Source organism: Alligator mississippiensis, chromosome 13, assembly GCF_030867095.1.
Source record: "Alligator mississippiensis isolate rAllMis1 chromosome 13, rAllMis1, whole genome shotgun sequence".
Classification (NCBI taxonomy): Eukaryota; Metazoa; Chordata; order Crocodylia; family Alligatoridae; genus Alligator; species Alligator mississippiensis.
In genome coordinates, this window is record NC_081836.1 from 8,337,244 (window position 1) to 8,363,776 (window position 26,533).

The 26,533-nt window shown below is 48.2% G+C and overlaps 1 protein-coding gene across 1 annotated transcript in view; it reads left to right on the top strand.

Annotated features, from left to right (window-relative positions):
• ACAP3 (ArfGAP with coiled-coil, ankyrin repeat and PH domains 3) overlaps positions 1 to 18,210 on the top strand; it is a 153,070-nt gene extending 134,860 nt beyond the window's left edge. The window contains exons 14-24 of the mRNA XM_014610109.3: positions 762 to 873; positions 1,455 to 1,663; positions 2,853 to 2,922; positions 3,038 to 3,132; positions 4,027 to 4,241; positions 4,843 to 4,947; positions 8,797 to 8,889; positions 9,405 to 9,625; positions 10,173 to 10,282; positions 11,171 to 11,281; positions 11,413 to 18,210. Coding sequence (XP_014465595.1) covers positions 762 to 873; positions 1,455 to 1,663; positions 2,853 to 2,922; positions 3,038 to 3,132; positions 4,027 to 4,241; positions 4,843 to 4,947; positions 8,797 to 8,889; positions 9,405 to 9,625; positions 10,173 to 10,282; positions 11,171 to 11,281; positions 11,413 to 11,560 — 1,489 coding nt within the window. The 3' untranslated portion in view covers positions 11,561 to 18,210. The remainder of the gene's footprint in view (positions 1 to 761; positions 874 to 1,454; positions 1,664 to 2,852; positions 2,923 to 3,037; positions 3,133 to 4,026; positions 4,242 to 4,842; positions 4,948 to 8,796; positions 8,890 to 9,404; positions 9,626 to 10,172; positions 10,283 to 11,170; positions 11,282 to 11,412) is intronic.
• Positions 18,211 to 26,533: the final 8,323 nt, after the last annotated feature.

A 26,533-nucleotide genomic window follows, 5' to 3' on the forward strand; every position in this document is an offset into this window, starting at 1 on the left:
GCTGAATAATGCCTGAAGGGAATTTATAATGGACTCTGCCAAGTGTCTGCTCTCTCTCACACGGTGCTGCATTACTAGCATTTCTCCCTGAGTTGCATGAAAGCATCAGGGCAGATGAAGGGGAAGGTTGAGAAAAAGGTACTGGGGGAAGGAAGGTGCGTGTTTGGCTTGTGTGTGCGGGTCAGAAAGCTTCTGCGAGCGTGGGAGGGAAAAGGGAGACATGATGTGAAGGAAGTGAGCACGTTTGTGCCCGAGTGATGGGGAGGTGGGGGGGGGGTGTGAGTGGGTGTGGGAGGGAAATAGGTTTCCCTTTGGTATTTTAGAGACATCAGATGAAATCTTTCCTAGCCCCAGGGAGGTTCATTGCTTATACCGGCCCTACAGCAGGATGTGAGCAGTGACCCATGGTCCAGGGCTGTGAGGCGTGCTCCAGCATCTCTCCTACCTGCTGTGGCCAAGAGGGGAGCTAGCTGGGGCATCTTATAGGAAACCCCAAAGAAGGAGAATGAGAGCAGCCTTGTGGTTCAATGCTGTTGGGATGGATGGTGACCGGGAGACGAAAATAATCTCGGAGAGAGATGAACTGCCACAGGCTGCTTGCTGTCTCTGTTGGGTCTGCCCGAGGGAGTTGGGCATAGAGAAAAGTGCTGAGCTTGTCTAGCTGGCTGTAAATAAAACTCAGGTGCCCAATGCAGCTGCGGCTCCCTTCCCTTCCCATGGCCTTTTACCAACCCGTTGTTCTGCGGCCTGTTCCCTGACAGAAGCTGCATGCTGCAAGCTGACTCGGAGAAGCTGCGCCAGGCCTGGATCCAGGCAGTTCAGGCGAGCATTGCCTCCGCGTACCGGGAGAGCCCTGACAGCTACTACATCGAAGTGAGTCAGACGGCGGGCACTGAGGCTAGTCATGCAGCTCACAATGGCTAGCGGGCATGGGCACCGTGGGCAGGGCCAGGTGCTGCTGAGCACACAGGGCAGACCAAATCGAAGCCAAGTGTAAAGAGCAGTCCTGAAGCCTTTGCCTTCCTCACATTCTCCTCCTGGGACTCATTGCCCTGCAGGATGTTCTCCCTTAAGGAGCACTGTGGCTGCTCCTGTGTTGCTATCTGGGGGCACAGGTTGGCAGCACAGGTGAATAATTCCCAGTTCACGTTGTTCCCAGACTCTGGTTAAAAGGGGATGAGCCGAACAGGTATCCTCATCCTCGGCTTTCCTTGACTAATGCTGCTTCAGGCTCCTCTACCTGGCACTTTCCTCCTGTGGCTATGAGGTATAAAGCCCACTCTGGTATTTGAGTGCTTCTCAGTATGATTCTAGAGTATCTCTGGAACGACAGAAATGACCTTCATTCAAATAATCAAGCCTCTTGAACTACGCTACATCTAGCTTCCCAGTGTCAGAGACCTGTCAGAGGCTGGGTTGCAAAGCACACAGTCAGTCCCCTTGTCTCCCTGCAGAGACTGGACCGGACTGCCTCCCCGTCTACTAGCAGCATTGACTCTGCCACGGATTCCCGGGACCGCAACGTGAAGGGAGAGACCATCCTGCAGAGGGTCCAGAGCATTCCTGGAAATGACCAGTGCTGTGACTGTGGTCAGTCGGATCCCCGGTGGGCCAGTATCAACCTGGGCATTCTGCTGTGCATCGAGTGCTCTGGGATCCACAGGTACTGTGCAAACGCAGTCTTAGCGGCTGGGTGCTTTGCTTCCCTGCCTCTGGGGGATGCCTGCGTTATAGCTGACTTGTGTTTACAGAGCCGTGTTCAAAGGCACAGAAGGTTGCAGCACCTCTTTGTGTGTGTGCACATGCACGCTCATATGCACAGGCATATCTCTCTCTCATGCACACGCATGCACACATGCACACGCTCCATCAGACCTATATATTTTATGCATGTGTATGTATATGTATGTATGTATGTGTGTATATGTGTATGTATATATATACACACACATACATACATACATAGACATATACATACATATACACACACACACACACACACACACACACATCCTCCCCCGGATAACAGTTTCTACCTCCTGTGTATGTTGAGTATATCTGCACAAATAAGGAACCATAAAGCACATCACTAAATGGCCTGATTTGTGATCTTGACTGGAGTGAAACTACTTAAACTTAACATTTTAAAATACAGCATCACTCAAAGTCTGCAGCAATTATAGAAGGTGCAATTATCCTGAATGTGATCTATCCTATTTTCCTTGTGAAAATTGTAGTTAAGTTAAAGGAATATTCTGGAAGTCAGAAGACCTAGATTTTATTCCCAGCTGCTATTGACTTTCACTGGATAAATTGTTCAGCTGCTCTGGCCTTTCTGCATTTAAACCTTACATGCTTTTGTGAAGTGCTTTGAGATCTTCAGGTGCAAAGTGCTGCGTAAGTGTAAAGTAATTCTGCTTTTAACCCCCTCTAAAAACAAACCATGGGCACCCAGCTTAGCTCTCCTAAAAAACCTTACCACAACAAGCCAGCAGGCATGTGTCATGGTAGGATACTGATTTCAAAAAAGGAAACATATTTCCCTTCCAGATTTCCAAGGGCTAATTCTAATTAGGGAGTATGAAAATAAACATAAAACAATTGAAAGCTAAGTATCTCAGCAGGGCGCCCTTATCGCACAAGGCATTAAATAGAGCTATGGGAACTCCCCGCAGGGGAGGGAACTGTTCTGTATGTGCATGGCTCTGCCTCTCTAAATCTGTGACTTGCATTGTGTGCACATGAATTGCGCTCACTTCCATTCATCCTGCCACCTGCTCGGGGCTCCTCTTTGATGTACAAAGTCTGCTTTGAAGCCTACAACCTTCCCTGTCTCACTTTTGGTTCTCCAGGAGTCTGGGTGTTCACTGTTCCAAGGTCCGATCTCTCACGCTGGATTCCTGGGAGCCGGAGTTATTGAAAGTGAGTGCTGGTTTTCAGTGTCAGAGCTGGGGCAGAATCCCTCTCTTGGGGCCAAGGATGAATGGAAGTGCAGTGCCTTTGCTGACTGCTTTCTCCCTCCCCTGCCCTATTGCAGCTGATGTGTGAGCTGGGGAACACCACCATGAATCAGATTTATGAAGCGCAGTGTGAAGAGCTGGGACTGAAGAAGCCCACGTCAGGGAGCTCCCGGTAAGTCTGAGCCCCTCCGCTCAGCTTCTTCCAGTGCCTCCCCGCAGCTCTGTCCTTGAGGTTCTGGCCATGGGGTCAGTAGGGATCCTGTTTTTCCACGTGGAAGAGTTGCAGAAAAGGGAAAAGAAAGGGATTAGGTTAGCCCTACACATGCCTATTGGACAGCAATGGTGTGCTGTGGACAGTGCAAAAGGATGCCACCAAACAGCTCACAGTACTGGTTAGTTTTGCTGCTTTGGTGCTGGGAATCTGCTTTAATTTTCTGCAGTAGACACCCTTCTCCTTCCCGTTTTACCTCCCCCTGTCTCCATGCTACCTGCCAGGGCACAGCTCTGGTCTCTCAGTAGGCTTTTCCATGCCCCTACCATGCCCAGATTTCTGCCTTTAACCCTTCTCAGAGTGCTGCCTCTCACAGGACTTGCCATTTTGCTGCATGGCATATCCTCCAGCCTAGATCTGTGAATGGGTGGGATCCGTGGTCATTCAGCATCTCTGATAACCAGGCTCTTTATTAGGGAGCCTGACTGGGCCACTGGGTTTGAGGAATCTGCCTTTAGTGACATGCCCCAGGCCCAGAGCAAGCCTATGGCAGAACTGGGGACAGAGCTGTGGTGTGCTGAGGTTTAGGGCTGGCTCCTTCTTGGCTTTATTTAGGTGTAAAATCCTTCTAAAGAGCAAGAGATCAAGGGAAGCAGTGGCAAGCAAGCATCCTCACATCTTGCCCTAGTGTTACAGTCCTCACTACCCTAAATGACAGGGAGAGGAGCTGCCCTGCAGCTGCAGGGGACCTGCCTTTCACCATATGCTCCAAGGGTCCTGCAGTGGCCAGGCCTTCTTGGTGCTATGTGTTTGACACGAGCCGTGCAGTAAATGCTTGCTTTGCTCTCCCTACAGACAAGACAAGGAAGCCTGGATCAAGGTCAAATACGTGGAGAAGAAATTCCTGAAGAAGCTGCCTAGCACTGAGGCCCTGGTGGACAACGAGAGGAAACCCCGGCGCTGGAGCGTGAAGAAGTGCCAGCGGCACAACAGCACCACAAAAGCACCCACAGCTCGCAGGAAGTACCGCCACGAGGCAGGAAATGCATCGCCAGCAGCACTGTCATCAGGTGGGAACAGCCCCAGCTTCCCCCTTTCCAGTGCAACATGCTACACCCATCTGTCCAAACTGCTCCTTGTGTTTTTGCAATGCTGCCCTCTGCTCTAGATAGATCTGCTGTGATAAAATGCGTGTGATACTGCCTCCCTCTAGTGGCTGTAGCCTTATGAGTGCTCACACCATTGCACAAGCACGCCTTTTATATAGCTTTCCAGTTCAGTTCCCTTACAAGCTACCTGTTGCAGGCCAGGAAGGACGGCACGACCATCTTCCAGGTGGGACCCATACCTTAGGATGATCAAAGGTCTCCTCTAAACTGCTTCCTTGATCCTTTACTTGCTTGTTCATCATCATGTCTAGACTATCAACACATTCAGACTACCTTTATTGTTATTCAGCTGGTCCAGAGCAGAGTCTGTCCTTATGCAGGGTTACCCACTGCCCCAAATGTCACAGTGTAACAGCGGTTTTGCCATGTCCAACAGGCTACTTATTATTTTCTCTGCATAGACCTGCAGGCTCACTTTCCAGGCTCAGATTATACAAACACAAGCATGGGGTTTTCTTTTCCCCCGCTCCTACAAATTTAAACATCCCTCCCTTGCCAACAGCTGCCACACTGGAGAGGAAATTCCGGCGAGACTCTCTCTTCTGCCCGGATGAGCTGGACTCCCTCTTCTCCTACTTTGACACAGGCGCCGGCTCTGGACCACGCAGTAAGTATAAATAGAGGGAGCAGCTGTGCTGCTGGCATGTCTTTATCTCCCACTTCTTCTAGGGCATGTGCATTGCACCAGACTGATGGCAAGGTACCAGCCCTCACTGGAAAGGTGGCCAGTTGACTAGAGAACACACACACACTGGGGCTAACGTTTAAAGAGAGAGTGAGGGGGAGTTACTTGCACTAGCCCTGACCCATTTCCCAATTTTATCACACTTATCTTTTTTTTTAATCTCTTTCCAATCCATCCCTGGTCTTGGTATTTTGGTGGATGGGTTTTTTTTCCATGCCCTTTCTCCCCATCCTGAACATCCCATCAGCTTTTTCTATTTTTTTTTAAGCCAGTCTTACTGCTAACATTTTTTTTTTATTATTTTTGCTTGTGACGATTAACTCCCCTCACATTCCGTCCACCTTCCTCTTAGGTGCCAGCCACATCTCTATGCAGCACCCGCTAGGAGCTGGCCCATGGAGTGGCAGTGGCATTGGTCCCGGTGGGAGCGGTACGCCGTTCCTCCTGGACGGAGGTAAGGTGACGCCATAGCAGCTAGCAGCAAGAGACCCACAGATTTCACTTGTTCCAGGCAAAAGTCAGAGGAAGCGATGTATTCTTTTAAACTACGCCATTAAAACTCTATAACAGGGGCCTCAGGAAAATGATAGGCAGACAGAGAGACAGACACATAAGTATTGCTATAGGGAAGAAAGCCGAAGTGATTACGGCTCTGATTCTGCTAAGCACAAAAGCAAGGGCTTCACTTTAATGCTGTATTCAGCCCTGCTGAAGTCAGTGTAGCACGCGGCTTTCATGAGCCTGTTCTAGTTTTGAGACTGCTGCGACTGTCTTAGTGTTCAGGGAATTTATAGATTCAGAGTTTCTATCTGAACTGAGATGATCCGTTCCCAGGCCCAGTTTAGGTGGGATTCTCCAAAATGCTTAGCAGTAGACTGGCATCAAGAACAGTTTTGCCACTGACTGAGCAGAAAAAGAGTTTGTCTGGTGCCTGGCACTTTGGGCAGTTCCACTTGTGCTTGATCTGAGTCAGATTCAGGTCACTTACCTTGGTGTAAACTCAGTCTGTCTCATTGGAGTTACTCAGTATTTCCACTGATGCCACCGAGAGCAGAATCGGACCCCTACTGCAGATAGCTAATGATCCAGTCATGCCCATGTGAAGTCCCAGTGGAGTCAACAAGGTTGCACTCAGACACAGGTGTATCCCTGGCTAGAAAACTAGGGTCTTAGTGACCTGAGCCAGAGAATGGTGCACAACATTTCTCACCAACACTCGTTCACAGTATTAAGCAGCCAGGTCCTTCAACTAGGTTCATTTCCCCTTTGAGATCACTTCCTACAAAACATTTTGGGAAATTTGTTGATGACAAATTGAAAGCAAACTATTCCAGAATATTCAAGGAACGTGACAATCTAACGTTTCCACTGGGCCCGTGAGTTGCATTTATCCAGGAGGAGGACAGAAACACACCATGAGGTCTAGGAGTGCACTCGAAGTAGATCCCCTTTTGGAAATCCAGTACCTGCACTGAACTGCATTAAAACAAGTTAAGGACCAAGTACTATTTAACAAAGTGTTCACTTTTCAGCAAGTGATTCAGAAAAGCAGGATAGAGTTTGGCAAAAATGAAAAAGGGCCAAGAAGCAAATCCCTTGCATACATTACAGGCTCTAATTGTACCCAAGGGACTCGCCAGCCTTTGTACAGACTCTGACAGCCAGGGTTCAAAATCCTGCTTCAAGGTCACAAGTGAAATGGGTCTGATATTCTCACTCTCATGCCTGCACTGTCCTGTAGCCAATCTACCTTGCAGCTTGGTAGAGCTCAGCACAACTGGCAACCTTTGGCTGACGAACTATCAGGTCTGGAATATCTGCTTTTTAAGGCAAGATCAAATGCACTGGCAGAGCTGAGTGGAGGAAGCTTGCTTGCCTGTATCATGCCTGGCTTTAGATGATGCTATCATAATATCATCGCTCTTATGGGGACTTCATTTGTTGTATAGGAAAGGGTCCAGGAACTTGGTCCTTTGAGGTGCTAAATGTCTTTCAACTTCTGCTCACTAGAACTGAATGAAGTAGTGGTGTGTCAGTAAATCAGCCGCTTCAGTCAAGACTTGCTCTTTATTTGAAATAAGTGTGAAATCAAAACCCACGCCTCTGCTGTGCTTACTAAGGAAAAATGCTCAACAAAATTTCATCATTTGATGAAAAATGTGTTTCTCTAGATGGGGACTTACTGCTAGCTGCCCAACAGTGCAACAAGTGACACAAAATAAAGAGTGTGAAGTCTAAAAAAACTGGAAAAGAATTGGTTCTTGCTTACACAAGTGAAAATTTGGATCCACTTATATCAGAGGATTTACATTGCTATAACATTATCAAACTGGATCAAAATGCCTAGCGCAAAATTATGTCCCTTTAAGAAATAATCAGTCCAAGTTAATGCCTATTTTTCCCTTTACGCACTCATCTTTTACTGAATCTGGCAAGTCTTTTCAGTGTATCCTACTGAAAACGAACTGCCAGATTCATAACCTTTTTACAAGCTGGCTGGAGTGTATGATTTATTCAGAATGAAAACTTTGCTTACACAAGTCTCATTGCAATTAAAAAGAGACCAAGCCAGCAACAGGATGTCACTGAGATGCCTTATTGCCCTGATTACTTCTCCAACAGCTGCCCCAAACCTTGAAGTGAGGTGCTGTGGGTTATCTCAATGGGTATAACCTCTAGAGACTGACTCTTCTCATCCTAATAGAGATGAGCCCACCCTGCCAAGTTTGCACCCTGATCTGGATCCTAAGACCAGCTGTTGGCTTGGGCCCATCTCTCCCGTTCTGCTCTACGTTCAAGGGATAAGATATACATAAGGAGCTCTGGAAGGGCTATTAAGAGGCTTCAGGGCACAAACCAGTCCCTAGCTATTAGAGAGCAGTACGAATCCCAGTGTAGGGTGAGGGGGATTATTTCAATACCTTATGCTGTTGCAGATGGTCTGATCACTATTGCAGGCCAGGGGCACACGTAGACCTCAGATCTGATTCTTTTTGATAGTTTCTTTGTCCATAGAGGGATTCTACTGTAGTTTTTGGCTCCTAGGATGGTGAAATTACAGATGCTTCTTTGGCACCAGGGTGACATGCCAGTCCCTTTGGGAGACGTCTTCCATTTTCAGTTCTGCGGTGGTTTCTCCCTTCCGATGTTTCTCAATTGCTACCTCCCCGCGAAGTGCAGGAAGGGCATACAGACTGCTCTGACACTGATACCCTTTGTGTCCTTGACCAAGTTGCCTCATCTTCATGCGACTCATCCTCTGTTATGTGTTTGGCTGCCCTTTAATATTTACCCATCCATCCAGGGGGTTGGAAAGGCGAATGAGTGCCTGAAAAATGTGAAGTGTGATATGACTATAGATATGAATGGGTCAGGAAGCTGGTCAAGTGACCCTCCAACCAGCAGTGATGCATCACAGCACATGCCCCAGTAAACAGTGAAGGGTGGTGGGGAAGCCTGGAGGAGGGGGAAACAGAGGCAGTAGGAGGTGAAAGCAGATAGTTGTCTCTGTTTCTGATGCTACCCACCCTGCTACAAAGCTCTCCCTGCCACTGCTCTGGTCTCTGGCCCAGTACAAGGCCTCCAGGATCCTGTCCGAGGGGGAAGTTTGCTACTCTCCCCAGCAGAAGATGTGCTGGAGACATGCTGGAGCACCCCCTCACATAGGGGGAGGCAGCTTGGGGAGATGAGGGCCCTGATGCACCAAAAGCAGGCTTGGCAGGTTGTCTGCATATTAAAATGATCTTGGTTTGTCTTCTGTTGGCCCTGCAGGTCTGAGCAGCGACAGTGGGCTGGGAGGCAGCACTGATGGCAGCACCGATGTCCTGGTGTTTGGCTCGGTGGTGGACAGTGTCACGGAGGAAGGTGGGTGTAATTCACAGCCGAACCCTGGCAGGAGATGACTAACAGACCTAAGGCAGGGTGGATGGGGCTCGGAGTCATCCTGTTCCCTTGTACCGCCCCATGTCATGCCAAGGGGCCAAAATGTTGGGTTGAGAGTCCCTCAGATACAGGACCTGATCTCTGTTAAGCAGCTTATCATGCTGTTTTTATGATGACCTGACTATGTAGAGAGAAACCGCCTGCTCTTATCATACCCAGGTCTCCGAGAAGAAAAGATGTCACCGCAGAACTTCCCTTTGAGCTAGTTGCCCCTGCATTGCCCAGTTTCTTCAGCGGCAGATCAATTGTTTCCCTCCTTCCTGGGGTCTTCGATAGGGAGAAACGGTCACTTATTCACCGTTGTCAAAGTTACATATCTCCAGTGTCCCCTGAGAAAGATCTCTATCAGATGCCCAGGCTGGCAAGGAGTGTACGCAGCGAGGAACATGAGTAAAGCAGGATGTGGCTCACCTCTCCCACCCCTCTCTCCCTCTCAGAGTGTGAAGTGTCAGAGGAGTCTAGCGGCGAGGCAGAGATCGAACAGGAGGCCTCGGACCTGGAGGACCTACGGGAATTGCACCCCGGCTTGCTGGTTTACAAGGCGGCCCGGGCCCGGAACCTGCCTCTCATGGCAGAGGCTTTGGCTCACGGTGCAGAAGTCAACTGGGTGAATGACGAGGACGAAAACAAAACTCCTCTGGTTCAAGCTGTGATGGGGGTAGGTTGTGCTGGCAGATCTGAACGTCTAGGCTCTGAAGGAAGAAGAGGGGACAGCTTGGTAACATAGCTAGTTACTAGTCCTAAACCCTCTGTTTAGATTTATCTTAGGCACTTAGCATGCCTAGTTTAGTGGATCTTTGTCTGGGCTGCTAGCACGGGAGCTGGGGGCTTCTGGCAAGAGTGAAGCGGACTGGCAGAGCTGTGCTGGTTGCAGGGGACAGCCTGGGATAGCCTGGGACAGCCGTGAGAGCAGCAGGCAGAGGTGAAGCTTACCCATTCCCTGCCTGCACTATGCCTGATGTCCACCCCTTCTCTGAAATGAGACTTTCCTTTCTTGGTGGAAGGATTAGATGGGCATTCAGGGACTCAGGCCTGGTTAGAGAAGGAGACTTGCTCCGAGCCGCTGCAGGTTTGGGTCCCTTTGGTGAATATCCTCCGGCTGCTAAGCTCTGTTTGATTCTTCCTTGGAGCCACTTTGGCCTTTACCTTCAGGTCCAGCATTGGAGCAGAACCCAGCACAACTTCTCTCTCCCTTTTCTCAACAGGGCTCCTTGATAGCCTGTGAATTCTTGCTCCAGAATGGAGCAGATGTTAACCAAAGAGATATACGGGGCCGGGCTCCTCTGCACCATGCCACATACCTGGGCCACACTGGGTAAGCCCCTCTCTTGCTGTGCTAACACACTTTTGAGCTCAGGGCTTCAGGACCAAACCTGAGAGCCACGGTGGGTGGAGGGACCTGGGCTTTGCTGAATCAATTGAGGGGGAGACAAACGCTTGTGTGTGTTTGGGACAGAAGAACCCCGTGTCCCCCAAACAGGCAGGCTGGCATACGTGGGTGCCCTGTTTCCTGTCTTTCTGTTGACTTCAGCAGAGTTACACCTGATTTACACCAATATAAATGAGAACCAGACCCCTATTCAAAGCATGCATTTATTTATTACACTCTTCCTTTCCCCTTTCTCTACTGTGTTAGGTATCTGCTCTCTGCATTTGCTGTTTTTCTCCAGCCTCTGCTGTTTTCACCCAGCATTTTTCAGTGATGTGTTTGTTTTCCTCCCTCTCTCTGCTCCCATGTCTTTGCTCTGCTGGGTGACTGTACCGATGTTGCAATGCTGATGTTTCAATGGAGTGTCTGGTTGTGCAGTATCTGGCTGGGAGTGAAATTAAGCAATGTGATTGTCAGTGCTGCTCAAATCCCATATCCCATAGGGCAGAATCCACCCTTGCATGTCACCAGGGCTTCTGTTTCTCCCCAGCTGCCATGGGCATGCAGTTGTGACACCTGCCACCTGGGCTAGGCTGGGAGGGTTTCTTGTCCACATGCTCACAGTCACATGCAGAGGCCTGCTGGGCCCCAGCTCTGCTCTCCTCTTCTCCTGTCTCCTGACCTGAGAGAGAGTGCCTTCTCTTGCAGAGAGAGCAGAATGTCTTGGGAGAGGCCCTGTGCCTCGCTGTTCCCTCCAGTGTGGCTATCATGCGTGTTGAATCTCCACTGGGGATGGATGCATCTGCTCTGACATCTTTGCTTTCCCTTTTGCAGCCAGGTCTGTTTGTTCCTAAAGCGAGGAGCCAACCAGCACGCAGTGGATGAAGATGGGCAGGACCCTCTCAGCATTGCAGTCCAGGCGGCCAATGCAGACATAGTCACCTTGTAAGTGTGACCCCGATCTCCCGTTGCTTGCACAAGGGGAGGCTGACAGGTGGATTTAGGATGGAGAGCAATAGGAGATCCATGCCAGGTAGCAAAAGATACTAAAACCTTCCTCCTCTTTCTCCTCCTAGGCTGCGTCTGGCTCGGATGAACGAGGAAATGAGAGAAGCTGAGGGCCCCTTTGGACAACCAGGTCAATATCCCAGCAACAGCCCCACTGAGCTCCAGTACAGGAAGTGTATACAGGAGTTCATCAGCCTTAATATAGATGAGTGTTAGTGACAACTCCCTCCCCTGCCTCCCCTTTCCAGCTTGAGTGGGCTGAATTTAGGGAAAGCCCACGGAGCCCCACCCTTGGCATATTGGTGTTTCTTGCAGATTGGCCTGGTTCTGATGCCTACGGCAGATAGGTCAAGCTCCGCACAGGAGGGAGAGGGGCCTTTCTGGCTAGCGTATAATTGTCATGCTTGACTCCAGGATGGTTATTTTCACGTAGGAGCTTATTCAGGGCGTACCACAGACTGCGGCTCGTGGGTTTGGGTGTGCAGTGAGTGCACGAGACTGGAGCTTAGTGTAAAAGAAATAAAAAGAAAATCCTGTAACGCCAGAAGAAAATCACCAACGCTACAAGCGAATGCTGTGTTCAGAACCTGTTGTCTATCTCCAGCGGTCTAGATTGACCGTACCCTGAATTACCGTGTGAACAAAGTTTGTTTGGGAAGGATTCCTTTGCTGGAGCCCTCTCTTTCCAATGGTGGTCAGCAACTTGAAATGCTCGTTATCCAGAGGATGACCACGAGGTTTGGAAGCTGCCGGGTCTGGTCAGGATGCTAAAGCCTGGACTCAGTCTGAAACAGGCCAACTGGGGGTGATGGTCCTTTGCTACAGAAGGACACGATAGAAGGGGTAGGAATGAGAGACCTTATATGCTCTCAGGTTTATACCAGCTAAGCTCCCTTTTTTTAGCTGGTGGTAGCTAGCTGGTCAAAGCCATAGCTCATCTGCTTCCCGGACTAGGATACGATCTGTTGAGTGTAACGGAAGCAGCCGTGCACAATTTTTGAGGTTAGGAGAGGCTCGTCGCTGGCGATGGGCTTTGTGCCAGGGAACAGAAATCAAATCAGGCTCCCACCGCCTGAGTGGCTACCTGCAAACATTAACTTGAGCATCTGGGGTTTTTGCCCTGGTCACTTCAGATTTCCTACTTAGCATTTCTGTGAAAGGGATTTCTACTTGCATGCGTGTTGCTAAATGCTGTCGTCCTTCATGGTGATGCATGCGAGCAGGGCATCTCCACAGCAGAGCCGGGGAATCCAGGTTTCCTTGATCCCGCTGATCAGTGGGACAGTTTTTGTGTGGTTCTGTTTCCTTTTTTTTTGCTGGAGTGGGGACCTGCTCTTTACTGGGAGCACTTTGGTTCTTTTTTTTTATGGGCTGTGTTTTTGGGGCACTCGTGGTGTCTCTGCAGAGACATGGTGCCCATGCTGTAATTTCTTTGGAGGGCTTAAGAGATCAGGTGTAAAATTGGCAGCCTCTGCCTCTGACTGTGAATTACCATGCAAAGCCTGGCTGTGCCTCTCTACGAGCCCAGGCCTGTAAAGTGCTGAGTGCCCTCACCTGCCTTTTTCTTGAAGTCAGTGGTGTCTAGGGGCTCTTAGTGCTTCACAGGAAGAGCTTGGGATCGTGGAGGATCTGGATCTGAATGAGGAGCACAAGAAGCCAGGAAGATGCCCCTAGTTCCTGTCCCGTCTGTGAGGTTAGCTGTGATACACTACAACACTTTCCTCCTCCCACGACTTACTACTTCACTAAAAGCCTTTCTCTGTATGCCAGCTCCTCTCAGGTTGCTGCCCAGGGTAATGCACACAATCTGCTGGTTGCTCTCGGCCCTTGGATGCTACACACGTCAGCAGCCACCGTGCCAGCCAGTGCTACACCACCAATGCTGCAATAGCAAAGAAACTCCTTCCCCCTTTCAGCTTAGGGGCTGGATCCTGCTCTGTTGGAAGGCAATGAAAGGGTTCCCACTGGATCCTTGGAGGCTGGCTAGGGCTATGCCTCTGGATTTGGGCCACCCGCTTCCTGGGTTTCTACCGGTCTCATGGCTTCTTTCCTGTCTTCCCTTTGGGATCATGGGATGCCCATGCCCTGTTCTCATCTCAGTTAAACCCACGTGCTATACATTCAGAATAACCCTGTGGATGATGCTTTGACCAAACTTTGAATCTGGACAAAAACAAGCCAAGCCCTCATTCAGACTCTATTGTCCTCCGCTATATCTTCTCCATCCGTGCGTTCATCCTTGGGTCGCAGGGCACAGAGACCACATCTGTGCTCTTTATGTAACCAGGCTGGATTACTTGACCCTTCAGCCTTTATGTATTCCTGATAACTTCCTGCCATTTGCCTCTGGTGGGGCCCAGAGTATATAGCTTGCCACCTGCACTACCCCCTTGAATCACTCAGCGCCCAGTCTTGGCAAGCCAAGCAATCCTTTCTCCCTCAGGACTTTTTTCTGGGTCAGCGTTGAGCAAAGGCTTTGCAATGGGCTTGTGGACCATAGCAGAGGCCACATGCCACAGATTTTACTATTCCATACTGAGACATCACACTCACTGGCGTCACCAGGACTGCATGCAGCATTACGTGTGGTCACTGGTTACCACTGCAGTTCAGAGAAAGGGCATCCATACGTAGGCCTGTAATTCATGGTGCTAAATGCTTTCCTTCATTTGCCATCTGCTCTGCCTTCAGTTCAAGACAAGCTCAGACTTGCTTTCTGTTCAGTACGGTGCCAGAAGTTTTATTCAGCACTCCCCCACCTCCCTCAGCCACCAAGAAAATCATCTTTCCTCTCCAAAACACTTTGGGCCTGATTCCCCTCCACCGACTAGACATCTAAGTGGACTAGGATGTGCAAGTGCAATCCTATCCCACCCTGCATAAACCCTTGAAAACCCATTCCCACCATCACCATCCATTACCATCTATTTTTGTAACGTGCCATCATCTTAGCCTTAAGACTGAGTCACAAACAGCAGCAAGGAGGACCCACCCACCTCCTGTAGTGATTGATTTTCAGGGACTCGAGAAGGGTAGAAGAGGGATGGCATCTGACCCTGTAAACACCAGCTCATCCATAAAACAGGCAGGCCCCTTTGAACTCGGTATGACTCTTTCCTCTGACACTTCCTACTTAGTAGCCCGAGTCTGCTCCCATCGATACCAGTGGGACTTCTGCTGTTGACTCCAGCGTGAGTAAGAGCAGGAGCCTGTTGAGCAAACCCATGGACTCACTGACCCTCAGCATGGAAGTCTCTGCTTGAAAAGATGCTCCTTTCTGCAGAGCTTTTATTGCCGTAAGGGGCTGCCCAGCTGCCTCCCTGCTCTTCACCGTACAGCGAAAGAATATGAATTGCGGACCGCTCTGCCCCCAGCGCAGCAAGCCACACACTTAACTTCAGCAGGAGTACTGGCACACTGAACAGTTACACCTGTCCTGAGTCTTTTAGCCCAATCTCGCAAAGCACTTACGCACTCAGCACGCGCAGGATAAAGCAGCATCCAATCCATACGCCGTCAAAAACCCGCTGCGTTTCTTGAGTTAGGAACTAGGGGCTCTGCAGCTCAGGCTAGTTGATCATCCCATCCCATTTGAAAGACCAATCTGTGCAATTTCAGACATATCTCCGCCCGGACGTGGTTCTCCCCAAGCCATGTCTTCCTCCAGAAAAAGACAATACTGAATCAAAACCAGGACATGCCAAGGTGCTTCAAAATCTTGGAAAAGGAATAAGAAACATCTTATTAGGAAACATTTCTGCTCTTGCTCAGCATTCACAAAACCCAACACAGTGGTTTCCAGGAAATGGCTCTCTCATGTATTGTATGTTAAATGGCCCCGATCAGCTTTCCAACTCTTGACAGGGGTTAGAAATATATTGGTTGATCCTTTCTATAAATCAGTCAGAACCGAAGGCAAGGCTTCCAATCCAGGCCATTTTATTTCACAGTCAGCGTTACCGACTCATGAGAACAATATAGAAATTGTGTACAGTTTGGCATATATAAGCTCGGATTCTCTCACTGCCGAGGTACACGCGGTTAAAGAATATGTAAATACTGAAGCAAAAAGCAGTGTGTCTGTCAAGACAATTTATCTATTTAAAATGTATTGGTACTTTATTTAGATTCAATGTATAAAGCAACTTTGTGCACTTTTCCTACTTACAGTATTGGGGGTTTTTTTTATGTTCTTTTGTTATGGATTTTGTGCTGTCTTTTTTAATTGGTGAAATTTGTTAAGTATTTAATTTATTATTGATACGCCCAGAGGACTAGTGCAATTTTTATTCAATACAGTTTGGCTGTATTTAATGTCAGGATTTTTTTTTAACGTGGCTAGGGCATTTTTTTTTTTTTTTGATCCGCCTCTTCTTCCCCCCCCCCGTCTTTTTTTTTCTTTTCCTTTTCTTTTTATTTTCATTACACAGATTGCGAGGCACGTGACGCCTTGCAGCTTGAAAGACAGTATAACGCTAAACAAATCCTTGAGTTTCTACAACAAAAAGTTCTCCAGGAAAAAGAAATGGCTAAGAGGCATTTATCATTTTTTTCCCCACGTTTATGTATTTATTTTTTGGAGTGTGTGTGTGTGTGTGTGTGTGTGTGTGTGTGTGTGCGCGCATGCACAAATTTGGAGATTTGGGAGGGTCAGAGCAGAGGGAAAATTGTACATAAAGTTTGTTTTCAGCAAAGCAAAAGGCTAGCCAGGCTACAGGGAAGTCTAGACATTAAGTCACTTAGGTTTCTTTCTTCTTTAAATAGGGATGTATTTCTCTGTGTTGTACAATCCTGTTGGCACTATCTAATGCCAAAATGTCTCCCTTTTTGTTCTTCCTTATAACTCTTCTTTTCAAAGACTTTATATGTTACCTAATACCTACCTTCAGTAACTTGGTTGCAACTACAATTAATATTAATATTCATTAATAGATTTGCCTTTGTCTAGAAAGCAACATCCCAAGTATTGTGCACATGAAGGTGGGCCCAAAACCTAAGCCTGGATTTGAAGACTCTCAGGCTTTTTTGATGTATTTGAGCATGTTTTGCAGATTAGCCCATCCTTTTAATGGGACAAACCAAAACTGTGGAGATCTAGATCTCAGTTTTGCCTCTGGGGCCCATCTCTAATTCCAAACTGGGTGGAAGCAATGGGCTGGAAGGATGTGAAGTTGCTCTCTCTGTAAACCGATGTAAATGAGATGTAAATTTCTATCTAAACCAGAGAAATTATCCCTCCCTATTACTTTATTGCTAATGGTAATGGGGATATTCTGGCACTTGCATTCCTTGCACTAATCGTGTTAAGAGGAAAAATTCAGAAATACTGATGCTTGCAGAGAACGAGATTCAATGAGCTGAGACTAAGAGCATGAGATTCTGTGAGATTTGCAGCACCTCAGCCTGGTGATCCTTGGCATTATTTATGCGAGAGTTGAAATACGGAAACTCATAAAGAAATGAGTTGGAAAGCAAGAGGTGCAATAACCCCAGTTGAATCGACGCGGCCATGGCTGTCTACTTCCATAAGTCCAGCTGGGAGTGACACGTGGCTCCAGTCTGCAGAGGGTTCCTGCTCTGCACCCCCTGGGCATCATTGCTTTCAACCAAAGGCAAAACAAAAAGAACGAGCAGACTCGAGCGAGCTTCGGTCGCTGATCAGCTGACGACAAACTTGTGTGTGTGAATGGGTGCGTGTGTGGGGTGGTGTGATGTTGACGGGTGTGACAGCAGGGAAGGGGACCAAACGGGGCGAGGGAGGGAGAGTGGGAGTGTGAAAGGATAGGGAAAAAAAAAAAAAAATAGAAACCAAAATACAGAGTGCTGTTTCCATAGGAATGTGATGCATATCAGTCAAAGCCCTGAAGTCTGCCGTTGCTTCCTCACTGCGTTATGGACGGTTAGCCTGGGGGAAAGGCTTGCATGATGCTCAGTGAATAGTCAGTGGGAAAATGGGGCAGTCAGGCACAGCCAGGTATTCGAGGGCGGGGTGGGTAGGGGGAAATCCAAAGGGAGCTCCCCTGGTTCCTAAACGTGGCGACGGTGTAGGGGCCCTTAGCAAATACATGGATGGCTGGAAGGTCAGCCAGGCTAGCGGCCTCATGCACCAGAGTTGCAGCTCAGCTCAGCACCTTTGTGTAGCTAGACAGAAATGGTTTATAATTTGTAGGTCCCGTGCTCCACTAAGTCGCATCGTGGGAGGTGTCAGGCCTCCCTCTTCAGCTCCATCGACCCCCATTTGTATAAAACCATCTCAGTTGGTGTCCATTTATAGCATTCATCAAGCAGCACCTGAATGTTACTGTGCGTCTTCCCAGTCCTGTGACTCCTCTGTGTTGGACCCATGGCCGTAGATGAGGAAGGCGGGAATTACAGGGGAATCGGGTTTTGTCGTGGCAAGCGTAGGCAAGCTGGCAGCACTGACCGAGGGCCTGTGAGCCACTGGTGGAAAAGCAAAGCCGAGCTGGCTTCTTTCCTGGCCCCGGGTCCCATCACTTCCTATCTAAACAGCACCGAAAGAAAGAGGCTCTCTCAGCCAAGTCAAAGCTGCTAGATGTGGTTGTTTTATAGGCTCCATCAGTGCGAAGGGCCGGGGCTGCCGTACAAGGGACTTACACTTGCTGTAAATACGCTCTAGCATATTAACCTCCTTCACTTGCCTGCTTTCAGTACAAACTTTGTAACACTTTTTTTTATTTCCCCTTTGCCTATACAATCTGTACTGAGTATAACTATGGAACTGAATATTCTGTATGTTATGATCTTTGTACAATTTTAAAACCGTTGCCATGGTGTCTGCTTTTACTCTCTCCTCCCCCCTCTATTGTCTCTTGAAACACTGTTAATAAAAATCTAGATAAACTCCTTGCCTCTTTCTGCTTGGGCTTGTGTTATTTATGTTGGGTCTCTTTGCCTTATTTTCTGCATTAGCTGTGTCTAGGATAGAGTACCCCCTTTCAACCTCCCATTTTTCCACTGCAGCCCATGCCCTGATGTGTGTCAGCGAATAGGATGGAAGAAAGGCACATAAATATTCTGCATGGTGCCTCCATGGCACGGTCCTGTGATAACATCATGGTTTTAAGGAGCTTGAGAGGAACACTGGGTCAAAGATGACAGGCTCAAAATATCCCCGACCGTGTCTTTTCAAAGTACTTATTGAACTTATCCAGCAGAGGATCAGCCCCTGTAAAAGGACAACACAGATGAACCCTGCTTTCCTACCCCCAGGCTGGTGCCCTGAGCCAGTGTGCTGTTGCCTTCTGTTTTCCATCAGATAATGTAATTGCAGGTGCCTTTGGTAAAACTCATCCTGACCTCCTGTGTTTCATCACTCTTAGAGGGGGCTGGGGTGGTGCGGGCACTACGGTGCATGGTCGACAGCCCAGAGGATGCAGGTTTGAGGCAATAACAGAAGCGTTCGTGGTGCGGCCATGTCCAATCCCAATGAACCTACAAAAAAAGAAGGAAGGATCACTCTTAGAGCAGCTGGAGCTACGTTGCAGTTATATCTTCACTTTCCCCAGAAGGGCAAATAGATCTCTAAAAAGTGTGCTCATATCAGTCAGGCTGGATGAGTGGATTTATGCAGAAGGATCCTGCAGTTGGATATTGGAAAGATCTTTAGGCTTATCAAATCCACCATGATCCCTGAATGGCTTGATCCCCTGCCAACACAGCTGAAGTGCTTCAGATGCAGGTGAAGGATGGTCCAGTGGTCAGGGCACTAGCATAGGACTTTGGAGATCTGCCTTCAAGGTCTGCACTGTGTCATGGTGAATAAATCACTCGCTCCGCTGGGGCTCAGCTCCCCATTTATAGAGTGGGGATACTAGACTTCCCTATGTGATAGGGGTGTTTTGAGGATAAGTGTGTTAAAGACTGAGAGATGCTCAGATAATTATAAAGACATTATGACAAAAAATGGGAGCATCTGGGTACCTAGGGAAGGTATAGTTAACCTGTGGAATTGATTGGACCCTGTGGAATATTATTGACCTGGATAATTTTGCAGTTTGCAAAAGCATGAGTTGTCTAGATGAATAAGAATAGATAGATAGATACATAGATATGGATGTGTGGGCATGATTCAATTAGCAGTGCAGTCAATGGGAATGTTTTCTTTGATTTCACTGGGAAATACCTATGGAGAACTGAGCTCCTGGTTTTAAGGTGATTGCGACCAAGGTACAATTTCACCCCAAACCATACTCCGTTCCATGCTTTTCCTGGATTGCATCACTAGCTGTGGGAGAAAGCATCATGCAGCAGATAGGCTACTGGGGGTCTTTTCCAGGATCCTCCTCCTTGGTTCTTAGTGACAGGATGTCCTGGAGTCCTGACGTGAACCAAGCTGCTGGAAATCACCGCTTCTTGGTTCATGTGCAGGGGGCAGAAAGAAATGTCCCCCTCTGAGATAAGAACTGGCAGAATTAGGTGCTTTAGAGGAGAGAAGTGTTTTCCTCAGAAGCATCTATCACTGGGTTTTGTTGGTGACAGCCTACCAGACCAGATGAGTCGCTGGTCTGGTCTGGTCTGATGTGGCAACTCCTGTGCTAGCGATGACAAAATGTTCTTTCCAAGACATCTACCAGGATGTGCTGAAATTGGAAGTCACCGCTCCTTGGTTTGCCCCAGGGCCCGTGCAGAGAAACACCATCTGCTACCAGGGAGGAGCACAAGGGGCCTGATTCCTCCTGCCTCGCACATCACAAGGTTGTTCACACTGGTGCCAAATACCTGCTCAAGGCTGTCATTCTGATTTGGCAGTAGTCTTGCACACCTCTGCACAAGTATCAATGATAGGACACAAGGTGCAAGGGGAATCTGGACTTCAGCAAACTCAAAATAGAAAGTTAGTGGGTGAAAGTCATTCTCTGCAGCTAACTCAGGACTTGCCAGGGTGAATAAATACTAGCTCAGAGGTCTTTTTTTTGCTTGGATTGTTTTGGACTCTGCTTGGTACTTGCAAAAAAAGGGCCTGTTGGGATGTTAGTGCCGGCTTCCTAAAGCTCAGAGGAAGGATCTGTACCATCCAGACTAAGAATAGCCTGGGAACTGCTCTAAATTGTATCAGCTGACTACAATCTCGTAGGACTATAAATCACCTGTGCGTTGCCGGAGAACTCAGCCACATTCCCTCCTTGACCCCTCCACCACCCTTGTATCACAGCTAAGTGGGGGCTGGAGAGGTAGTAAAGGCCAGCACCTGCACCACTTGAGAGCACCTGAGTGTGAAGGGAATTCTGCCCTGATCCAATCTGGCCGCCTCCCAGCCCGTTAGTGATAGTCAGGCAATACTTAGTAGATGCAACTGGGAAAATAGCTGATTGCAACAGTTTCTTGCTTGAATATATTTGTCCAGGAGCTCTGTGTATTTTGCTGTGACACTGATCTTTTCTCCACTAAAGAAATAAAGAACATGAAGGCAGAGCAGACTGGGAATAGGACTTTTAGGTATCTGAAGACATTCCTGCCAAGGAGTGATATTCTCCCATGCTCTCAGTTATTGCTCCTGAAATGCAACAGCTGTTCCAATGTCTCTCTTGTCCCCTTGTCACTCTCTATCCCATCATCACAGGATCTCTGCAGCAGAGCCTTCTGATTAGCTGCTGAACAGTTTGCAGATTGACTGTTCTCCTGAAGTTGGGTTTTTTTGGTCCATTCTGGCTCCAAGGACTCAGCTGATACAATGCCTCCCTTGCTATTACCCCACACAGTCAGTGCATTAGCTTCTCCTTTCTAAGAAAAGTGACCCCAGCCACTTAAAGAGTTAGTGATTTTCCTATGAAGAAAATAGAAGATTATGTTGCCTATAAGTGAGGAGGAGGAAATGCCTGCCTTCCTGCCTTCCTTCCAGGGCAGGCACTTTTGCTGAGTGGGATGGAAGAAATTAAAAAGATTATTGGTGGCAGCCACTTTATCCAAGGTCAGTGCTCACTCTGTTTTTTAAGGGGATGCAAACAAGACAGAAACTGTAGCTGGGTCTGGGCAGCGACTTTGGAGACTTCATGGTAAATGAGAATGCAGCACAATCAGAAGTGATTTCAGAGGAGCTATGTCAATCTACCCCAGGCCCTTAAACTGTTGTACTTGGTATTTATTATATGGTCTGTTATGCTGAAGGCAGCATGGTCTGTTCAGTACCAGGCATGAAAAAAAATATGTTCATAGTACCTGTTAAGCAGTGGCAGTGCAAAACAGTTCAAATCTGGCTGAAAATGAAGCCCGCATTATGGTTATATTTCCTTATTGGTATTGCTGACTGTGTTTAGGGGATGGACTGCATGACTTTGTGACCCTACTTTCCGATGATCCCAGTTATGGAGGACAATCCCTTTGTGCTGGGTGCTTTACAAAGAGCAAGGAGGCAGCCTCTGCCCCGAAGAGCTCTCGGTCTCGGTAAACATATAATGCAAACCAGGGAATTTCTGAAGCAATGAGCAACCTAAGTGCCACGTTCCCTCCCTGTTGTCATATGCTCAAGCCCTCACCTCCAAGCAGCTCTGGAAAGCACGGCTGCTCTATCAATCAGTTTGTATTCAAAATCCCAGGAGCCCTCCCCCACTACAGAGAAAGACAGACCCCCATCGAGGCCTGAGGATGCGATGATAAGCTAGTGATCGATAGTGTCACTCCTGACCAGCATCACTGGCTGCTGGAAACTTAAATATGAACCAAGCCACTAGGTTGTCTCTATATGCTACATGGGTGCACAATGGAGCAAGGAGACAAGAAACTTTTGCCCAATCCTTTTAATTCCCCTCCAACACCACTTCATACTGTGACTGACCACTGTCTTGGTCTGTCCCCCTCTAAGGGTTTAGCCACTCTCGGAAAGGCAGGGGTAGGTTGGCTCCTGATTCAACCACTAGCTGGTGGAGCTGGCCTGGCAGAAAGAGGAGAGCATGCTGTACCTCCAGAAGGGACATAGCAGCCGGTGCAGCTCACCAGCCCGTGCTGCATGGGATTTATGTCTCTAGGTCCTGTGGCTTGAGTGGGTGCAGGTTGGCCTGACTTCCCAATGCCACTGAGTGGCTGGAAGCCAGGGCCAAGTCTTACCTAAACCAACACAATTAAACAAACTCTGCCATTGTCGAGGTAGGAGATGGCCAGAAGGGGGAACATCCCCTGTGACAAGCCATAGCAAGATGGCACAGCTCCCTGTCTCAGTGACACTGCTGTGAGCTCACTGGGTCCACGGGAAGTACCTTATGAGGATGGGACCAGGGGAGACCCTATCATTTCTTCTTGGGACATTGATATGCCATGCATGGAACATAGTGGCTTTGTTTAGGCCAAAATTGTCCCACCAGATGGAGCAAAGGACATGCAAGCGCTGGGATTGCTAATGGGATGTGGGCGCCTAATGATTCTTCTGGGATGGTGGTGCAGAATCTGTGCATCATGGGGGGCTTTGAGGGTTGCTGAGGGAATACCCATATTTCACCTCTTGAGTTGCAAATGTGACTGTGGTCCTGCCTTGGTGCTACCATTTGATAGCTCTGGTGTATATGGACTGAAGTGCCCTCTGTCCCAACAACCTCCATCCAGTCCAGCAACCAAAAGAGAGGTCAAGGACAGTGAATCATTTACTACCTTATTGCTGATCCCTGTACATCACAGAGACATGCAATGGCAGAGCCAGTAGTGGGAAATGTATGCTCCTCTGTGATGTGCTGGGGAGTAGTATGGGATGTCAAGGCAAAAGGTGGCCCATCTGGCTCCTTTCACTTGCACTGAATACCCAGCTGCCTACTGGCTCCAGGGTCTAAGCACTTAAAGAGAGGGCAAGGCATTAGGAAGGGGAATGTTTCCAAAAGTATTTGAGAAGCAAGAGTCCCCCCGATAAAACATGGGCCTATCCAGCTTTAGAAATAAACTATTACAAAACACAATCTTGGGACTATTCCTGCAGGACTAAGAGCCAGGACTCCTGGGCTCTATTTTTTTCTCTTGTGGACTTTGTCTTGAAACGTTGAGAGATCATTCTGGCCCAATCCTTCCCATATCCCTCCAGCCCAGGTGTCGCAGGCCTGGTTGTCAGAGACACTGAGCCCATCACGTTCCAGGCATGGAAGGCATCAGAGGAAGAGAAGGGATAAGCCTTGGGCCTAACTTGTCTCCTGTGTATTTCTGCAGGAGATACAACGTACCTTGACATCTTCCGGGAGTTTTCGCACATGGCATCCAACAATCCCGAAAAACTCAACCGGCGGAGCTTACACTTCAGCCACTCCTGCAGATAGCGCCTCCCCTCCTCTTGAGGGTCCTTCTGCTGGAGAGTCAGCTTCGAGCTACCAAAGCTCTGCAAGCGTGCGCCACGGGGAGCTGGCTGGCGAGGTGGGCCAGGTCGCTTGGGCTCAGCTGCTGAAGGAAGCTCTGGAAATCTGCCTCCCTGAACCAACACGCTCTTACAGAGCATGCAGCGTTTTTATTCTGGTGCTGGCTCTTGTATCCACACTCCAGACCAAAGAGCTTGACCGACACTAATCAACAGCCAGGATAGCCCTATAAAGAGCCGAGTTAACCAGGAGAAAGTAATCCCCCCCTTTTTTTTTTTATTGTTTTTTTTGCAATTCTTTCCCTCTGAACTCAGTCCTCCAGGCCTCTTCAAACCAAGCACCCACTTCATGCAACAAGATTTGGCTTTTCTCTTGTTCATTTATTAAGAGAGAGGTTCCCCCATCTGCAACTAAAAATACAGTGAGCCCCAGGAGAGTCTTATTAGCTCAGGGGAATCAAAAGCCCTGTTTCTTCAGAATGCATTAATCCCTTCACTGCCAACTTCTACGGTAGCTTTGGGATATCCCTGCTGGTGAAGGAGGCAGGCAGGAGAGCAATAAATGGCTGCAAATAGTCTTTGGCACCAGTGAAAAGATCCATGCTGAGCAGCAAGAAAGTTGGTCATATTTTATATCAGCCCATGGCAAGCCCCAGAGGAAGATAAATAGTCTTCCCCTCCACTAATGGACTCATTCCAGGAATGATATTCCTGCCAGGCAGATAACTGATTTTTGTTCATATTCAAATAGTTTCAGTCTCGAGTCAGTGCAGTGCTCCAGTCATTGAGCGACCACGGGATATTGGCTCTCCTGCCAGCAGACTCCAGAAGGAAGGATAAAGCAATTGCCAAACAATAGCAGTTGATGGTTGTGCCTGTTTTGGAGATCGACCATTTCTTATCTGTATTGCTCATGTATTGCATTTCTACACAAAGGGGTTCTTAGCACTCCCCCCTTGCCTACAGTGTGGGAAGATTTTCTTGCCTGAAGAAGGAGTGAATGTATCCTCTCAACACTTCCCCCTTGGGAATTATCCATGTGAATCTCTATGAAACCCAGCTGGGATAGACTTAGATTGTTACTCCCCTCCACCGCCCCAAATGAAGTTAGTAGCAAGGCAGTTTGCAAGCTCAAGTGGCAAAGGATGCTGGGTCGTAGGGTTAAGCTGGTTGTGGTGAAGGTGCATGCCTTCATTTTTATGGTATTAGAGAAATCATCAATCAGGCCAAATAGGAAACCAAATTCCATCCCAACACAGCTTTCTATGCCTACACGGTAGTGTGGTTAAATGGCTGGAGCATGTGAGGAGGACTCAGTGGCCATGAGATCTCTTCTGGACTCTACCTCCAGGCTGCTGTGTGACCTGGACATGTCACCTCACTTTTTAGTTTGCCATCTCTGTTGCAATACCTCCATTGGAAAGTGCGGTTGAACTATTAATATCATCCTCATCTGAAAACTGAATCTGGGCCTTCATAGTTTCATAGTAGCTAGGGTCAGAACAGATTATCTAGCCACAGGCAGGAATGAATGCTGGGTTCACAAGGCCTTGCCTTGCCTTCCTTAAAAAGGCCTTTCCTTCCTTAAAAAGTTTTATATCCCCTCCTTGATGTGCACCTCCATGTTAGGAGAGCTGTACTCTTTCTGTAAGGCAGGGCTTTCATTACTATTTCTTTACCTGTAATATTATTTCATACTTATGAACAGTTATGTGTGGACTATACCGGTATAGGCACCATGACGTATAAAAGCATAATGTCTGCGCAATGTATATAAACCATGTTTACATGCTGAAATGTAATATATCATATGGCAGAAGAAATGTATTTTTTAAATAAGGTGGGAATGAAAGAGTCTGGCGTATGAACTGCAAATAAAGGCTTGAGGTAGGTCTTTTTCTTTGGAAACCATGCGCCTACCCTCATTCTTTCTAACCATAGACCTTTATCAAACCCACTGAGTGTTTCAATCTGAGAAGGGTTATCAAGTGAGGCATGATTTTATGGCTGGGGGAGAGGAGAGCCAAATGAATTCCCCTCTAAGGAAATGCTCAGCTCCCATCTATTTTTGGGTACCTTTTTTATCAAGATGAAGTCAAAGGCTAGTTCCACAGAAGTCCAGAGGAGTTTTGCCAATGACGGAGCGGGGCCAGGACCATATCAGTTCCTGGAATCCTGTTCAGCAGTAGAAACAAGTTGTGCATGCTCTAGGCAGAAGGAAGCCCCTCTGAGAGGGTTGGAGTGCACACAGCTAACCATAAAGAGGCATTCAGACGGCAAGCCCTGTGACTCATTATTAAGGGAAGCAAAAAAGAGAAACTTCAAAGCACTGGAACTGGGGAGTGTGCTTCAGGGAGCTGTGTGGTCCTCCCCAGCACTGCTCAAAGCTGGATGGGAGATACCGCTGGACAGGGATGGGCAGGTCTAAGAATTGGGCAGCTTGGGTCATCTGGTCCCAGCGGTCTTTCCTGCCCAAGTGCAGGGAAGGCTGGACCCGGTGATCTGTAAAGTCCCTTCCAGCCCCGAACAGCTATGGACCTATGAAACCCCCCAAACCGGGCCACCACATCTCTCAGCTCCTAGAGACCCCTTTCCCCACTGCACCACTGTCCCCTCCCCTGCCATTTTTCTGGGTAACTGAAAATCCCTTATTAGCTAGAAGCTGTTTTGTCCGCGGGACAGGATGCATGGGGTATCTCTTGCATGTCTCTGTGTGCTTTGTAGTCTTAACACCTTGTAGTGAGCAGTATTATTTTGCCATGTTTATAGCTTTCAGCTGCCAAAGAGCAAATGACATTTGGGCTGGGGGAGCCCAGCCTGGCAGACTTAGGAACAATTCCCTTTTCAAGGTAATGCCAAACACAAAAGCACCATTTCAGCAGAAAGGAAGTAACCACAGAACAATA